Source organism: Epinephelus moara, chromosome 13 (assembly GCF_006386435.1).
Source record: "Epinephelus moara isolate mb chromosome 13, YSFRI_EMoa_1.0, whole genome shotgun sequence".
Classification (NCBI taxonomy): domain Eukaryota; kingdom Metazoa; phylum Chordata; class Actinopteri; order Perciformes; family Serranidae; genus Epinephelus; species Epinephelus moara.
The window spans coordinates 33,830,087-33,835,684 of NC_065518.1; the positions used below are offsets into that span (position 1 = coordinate 33,830,087).

A 5,598-nucleotide genomic window follows, 5' to 3' on the forward strand; every position below is an offset into this window, starting at 1 on the left:
ATTTAGACAGGCTGTCTACAGCAGCAGAGCAAAATGCTTTTACAACACATAGATACCGTATTTTTCCAAATAGTAGCCCGGGCGTTTATTTCACAAAATCGATTTTGACCCCAGGCGTTTAAAAGAACCAGGCGGCTTTAGTGCAAACATACTGTATAATGTAGGGGTGAGTTCGTGTACAAAAATCTCTAAACATTTAGAGTGGGTCATTTTTTTTTGTGTACACGTGTACACAGGTTTCACCGCTGGGTGGTGCTATTGCATTATACCAGTAAAGCCCCATTTATCCGAATACCAACTGGACGGGCCATTTAACCAACAGTTACAGGCCGCCACTCCGAAATATCGCCATCCCGACGGTCCGCCATCCCGAATTCTGGTCCCTGAGTCCTGACAGTAAGCTATGGCGAGCCTGTAGAAGCTGTATTTCCCATGCATGTCAGCAATTTTCACCGGGGACGCACATGAGTAATTCAGGCTGACATTACCTGTTTTTTAGCGAACTCCTCTGGTAATTTTATTAAAAAGCATGGCATATAGGTCCACAATAACTTATCATTATTATTATTGGGTCTTATAAGAGGGGCTACAATGAGTACTGGGCCATCAAATCACAGCATCCGCGGTGAGAGGACACGGAATTGTGTGCGCTTTTACGCACGCGGGTCAAGGCGATCACGGATATTTGATGTGGGAAAGATGTAGCCGCCAGATGTATTACCTGTTTTAGATACGTGACTGTCTGTCTGTCCGTCCGTCCGTAGCACGAGTCATGTGCACCACTTCACCACCGACCTGTACGGTCCCTCAAGGAGGGACAGCCATGAGGCAATGAATGAGGAAATAATCGCCTGGACGTTTAATCGGACCGGCGTTTAATATGCAAAATGGGGTCAAACCCCCGGCGGCTATTAGGTGCCCAGCGGCTATTTGCCACGGGTGACTATTTGGAAATATACGGTAACTCACATAACTCATAACTGGCGGAGGAGCGAAGTGGCAAACAATGGCAGCTGCCATACCTCGCCATACCTAAATGACGCCTATGATTGTCTGCACACAGTTCTCGACACGGAGGTGGCTAAACCAGTGGCTGGCAGTTAACGGTGCTAACAACAGAAACAGTGCTAATAGCAGAAACAGTGCTGACAGAGCTAAAAGTGTTAACCTGGTGGGAGACCAGACGGTGGGCACTGCGTTTCTGCAATGATGCAAACCCGATATCAACGGTATCCACAACAGCAGTTGGACATTTTTTTCCTCCAGAAAAACATGTGGTTGTGAGTTGACCAGGGATTTTACAATATAGAGGCTTATTGTACATGGATACAGGTGTTTCTGTGTTTGATAACTGTACTATAATCAAAAACAAACCATGAGATATGATGTCAGAGGGATTGTACAGTCTTACCTCTGTGTGTTGAACCGCCTCTGAAAAATTCCTTCCACTTGCTGGCACACCTGTGGTCCCCACTCTTAAATAAACAAATACAGGAAGCACAATGTATTATGAACCCAAATCATCTGAACATAGTCAACAATAATAGTCATCATTCTGCTATCATACCTGAAGTACTTGATGGCAAACTCGGTCATACCCGACAGGATCTCCAACTCATGGACTGAGCCCTGAATTGAGGCTTGGCTTGACCTCTGGCCTGATCCGGGGACTGTGGCCTCTTTGCTGATGGGACCTGGAGACGGGCCCTTGGGTGCACTGACAGATGTAGCACCCCTCATGCTTTTCCTCCTGTCATCTCTTCGGTCAAGGTGTAGACAGTGGTAGTCTGGGGCAGCAGATGGCTGGGTGAAGTCCTCTGGGAAAAGACCAGAACGCCCTCCCAAGGTGCCAAAACACCAGCCTGGTGGAACACACACAAAAGTGTTTGTTCTTTTTAGATATGCATTAAACACATTTTTCCTCTTACCTGTAGTGCTGTTTATCAATCTAGGTTGTTTTGGTGTGAGTTGCTGAGTGTTGGAGATATCGGCTGTAGAGATGTCAGCCTTCTTTTCAATATAAAGGAACTAGATGACACTTGCCTTGTGGTGCTCAAAGCACCAAAAAAAAGAAAGAAAATAATTTAAATAATAATAATAATAGTAATTAAATAAAATAAAATAGAGATAAATAAAAGGAGACATTGCTGTTGAGTTTTTCAAATGTATTTTTGGTGCTTTGAGCACCACAAGCTGAGTGTCTAGCTAGCATCTAGTTCCGTTATATTGGAGAGAAGGCAAACATCTCTACAGCTGATATCTCAAACACTCAGCGACTCACACCAAAACAATCTACAATGATAAATAGCACTGCAGGTAAGAGGAAAAATATGTACTTATTTGGTTTACATTCCCTTCAAGGGTTTGGGATAGGCATGTCTGGCATCCAAATAATGACCTTACCTGCCTGTTGTCCTTCCATTGGCAGCAGTTTGATGACATCACCCTTACTGAAGCTGAGTAGACTTTTGTCATCTGTCATGTAACTCTTCAGGGCAACCACATGGCCTGAGTCCTAGAGAGCAGGAAGAAAGATGTCCAGAATTGTGACATGTGGGCTAAAAGTTTTAGGGCTCAAATGGTCAAAAGATGCTACAAATAGTGCCATTGTGGAGGGCATACACAGGTTAACTCCTCTTTTTCTGGCTGTTTACAGAAAAGCCATTGGAGTGTACAGGAGAGTAAACCCACTTCCTCCTTGGTAACCCACCCATCTACCTAGTAGTACACCCACCTTATCAACTACCACTACAACACTGGCTACAAAGCATCAAAAAGAAAGATGATGAAATGAATGATGAGGATTAAAATGTGAGTAAGTACCCTGATGAGCTCCTGGAGGAAGAATCGGATCATGGCAGTCATCTGAGGAGCTCTGGAAGACTGCAGCACCAACTTCTCATTCTTCAGCTCCAGCTCCACTTTGTCTGCACCCTGGAGCTCAACTGACAGCAACTCTGCAAAACTACATTCATGCAGACCTGATTTAACAATCTGTGTGAGAAACATGAGCTGGGAGTGATTCAGATAGCACTTTTAAACCACATGTCACATTCATGCCACCTGCTACTCAGTTTAAATAATCACATGCACTCAAACACCAACGACACAGCCACTGAAAGCAATTCGGGGTTTAGTATCTTGCCCAAGGAAGATTCAACATGGACTTTGCACAGATGCGTCAGTATAGTTAAGGTCAGATATTTGAGGGCACAGAAATAGAAGAAAAACACATTTTTAAGTGGATGGGACTTTGAATATGGGGATAATGGTGCACATTTTCAGACAGTCTGTCCTGGAAGAGATTCGTAGTGTTACACAATTATTTGTCACTTTTTATATGAGTGCAACATATAAAAAGAGAGCTTGAGAGATTACTTCAAATACTGTGAACTTTCTGTCCTCCACACAGCCAACTTCACTGTGTGACTCTGGCATGACTTTTGGATTGAAAGTTACAGATATTGTTGAACACTGCCATCCTCTAAACTCGACGTTGCAAATGTGTGGGGGGGTTCCAAAGCCATTTGACTGTCTGGCCAGCAGCTCTGATGGAACATACTGGCACCTTAACACTTGAGCTCTCAGGGACCCTTGAGTTCTGGGGCCTTGGGGGACACTTGGGGCCCACTTCGTAATCCAGGCTCATGTTTTTTTAATTGCATTGAGGATGGGCCCAATATTTAGCATAACACAGAAATAAAAACTAGCTAGCTAACTTCCTGTCTTGGAGATAAGACTTGAGACACTTTATGTGGAAACATGGATGAAACAGAGAAGTGACTGGACGTAGTTTCGGCTGTGTTTGTCTATGCAGGCTGCATATTTACCTGTAGCTTCTGAGTGGACGCAGGTGTTTGGGGTTGATGCCTGATGCTCTGACCATCTTCAGGAGACGAATGCCACGATGACACACACCCAAGACCTGAGAATCCCCAGTGTCTGGCTGCAACACACACACAGAGGAGATGCTTGTAAATATTAATAAGTGTTTAGTGGTTCGCCATCAACTAATGCCCTTAATGCTAGACTTCTGGTATACCCCTGAAAATACTGTATGTTCTGCAGCACCATGCAATTTAATTTCAACCCTGTGAGCATTTGTTTTATTACATAAAGATACTGTGAGGTTCATTGTTAACTTAAATGAGATGAACCTTCACTTTTAGAATTTACACAATAAGGAATTGTTCTCACAAACATCTAGAGGAACCCATGAGACACAGTATCCTCCTGAGACCCGAACTGTTGTTTGGTATACATTTTTAATTTCTCTTAGCTATTTGGGATCAGAAGACCTGTTAAGTATAAAAACCTTAATGTTGTCAACGATTTTAAAGTCCCAATATCCTCAAATGAGACGATGATAAAGTCCCAATGTCTTCAAACGAGTTCTTTCTAATAAATGTCTTAGCTTGTTACTGTTGCTAAAATCGGTCAAATTTGTTGCCATATCAAACTGCAATTGTTTTTAATCATAAATAAACAAGTCTCAACCATAGAATGAGATCAGGTTTTGGACCTTTTGTGTCAAGACCAGCTGCAGACTGACTTGGCAGAGATGGCTGCCATCTTGTTTTTACATGGATTAGTATATTGTGGTTTTGCTGCCACTGGATGGCACAGAAAAGTGGCCACAAACAAGGACAACAGGTCTAAGTTAAGAAGGATGAAGTTTAAGGTCCAGTAAAGCCAAAATGTAATGTCCTCAAATGAGGACACATGGTCTCAGGAGGATATGTGAGTAAGTTGTTGTTGTTTTTTAAGATATTTTTTGGGGGCAGTGAAGTGGGGAGAGAGAGAGGGAGTGACATGCAGCAAAGGGCCACAGGCTGGAATCGAACCCGGGCCACTGAGGCAACAGCCTTGTACATGGGGCGGCTGCTCTATCTACTAAGCCACTGACGCCCCGATGTGTGAGTACATAATTTTTGCCTCAATTGTATCTTTAAAGGGTAACTTCTGTATTACTCAACCTGGACCAAATTTTCACATGTTTTTGTGTCTAGATGATTAATGGGAACAACAATTTCAGAATGCCTGATGGTCTCAATTGCGCCCCAACCCGAACCACTTTCTGAATGAAAAACTGCTGTTCTCCTTTTCCTTGGCTGTGTTTCATTTATTTTGTCTAAGTCTCATTTAATACCATCATAATTAATGTCAATCTGGTTTTCATTGCTCACTGTTTTTGACTGTTGTTTTAATGCTTTTCTTTTCCTGTAAAAAGCACTATGAATTGCCGCTGTGTTTGACACCACGTTTACACATAGTCGGGTATTTAGAGAAACGAATATTCCCCCCCTCCGTTTTCAATAATAACATCGTGCACACAACATCGTTTTCAAAAATGTTGTCATTTACATGAACCCGGATAAATACGTCGTCGAGCGCCGTCATAACTATGACAAACCTATGGGCGGCAGTGTAGGGAGAAGGATGAAGCCATGCAAGCCAATCAGAATCCTCAGAATCGACAACAACAACAACAACGAATAAGACGTGCGACTTCCTGTTCCTTTCAAAACAGTAAACATGGCGAGAGGTTCGTTTGTGTGGACTGACAGTGAAGTGGAGCTACTCCTAAATGTCGCTTAA

The 5,598-nt window shown here is 43.1% G+C and overlaps 1 protein-coding gene across 1 annotated transcript in view; it reads right to left on the minus strand.

Moving 5' to 3' along the window:
• Window positions 1-5,598, minus strand: part of myo15b (myosin XVB) — a 70,002-nt gene that overhangs the window by 10,154 nt on the left and 54,250 nt on the right. Inside the window, exons 48-52 of the mRNA XM_050060834.1 lie at window positions 3,831-3,946; window positions 2,824-2,965; window positions 2,404-2,515; window positions 1,568-1,862; window positions 1,412-1,475 (exon numbers count right to left, since the gene is read on the minus strand). Coding sequence (XP_049916791.1) covers window positions 1,412-1,475; window positions 1,568-1,862; window positions 2,404-2,515; window positions 2,824-2,965; window positions 3,831-3,946 — 729 coding nt within the window. The remainder of the gene's footprint in view (window positions 1-1,411; window positions 1,476-1,567; window positions 1,863-2,403; window positions 2,516-2,823; window positions 2,966-3,830; window positions 3,947-5,598) is intronic.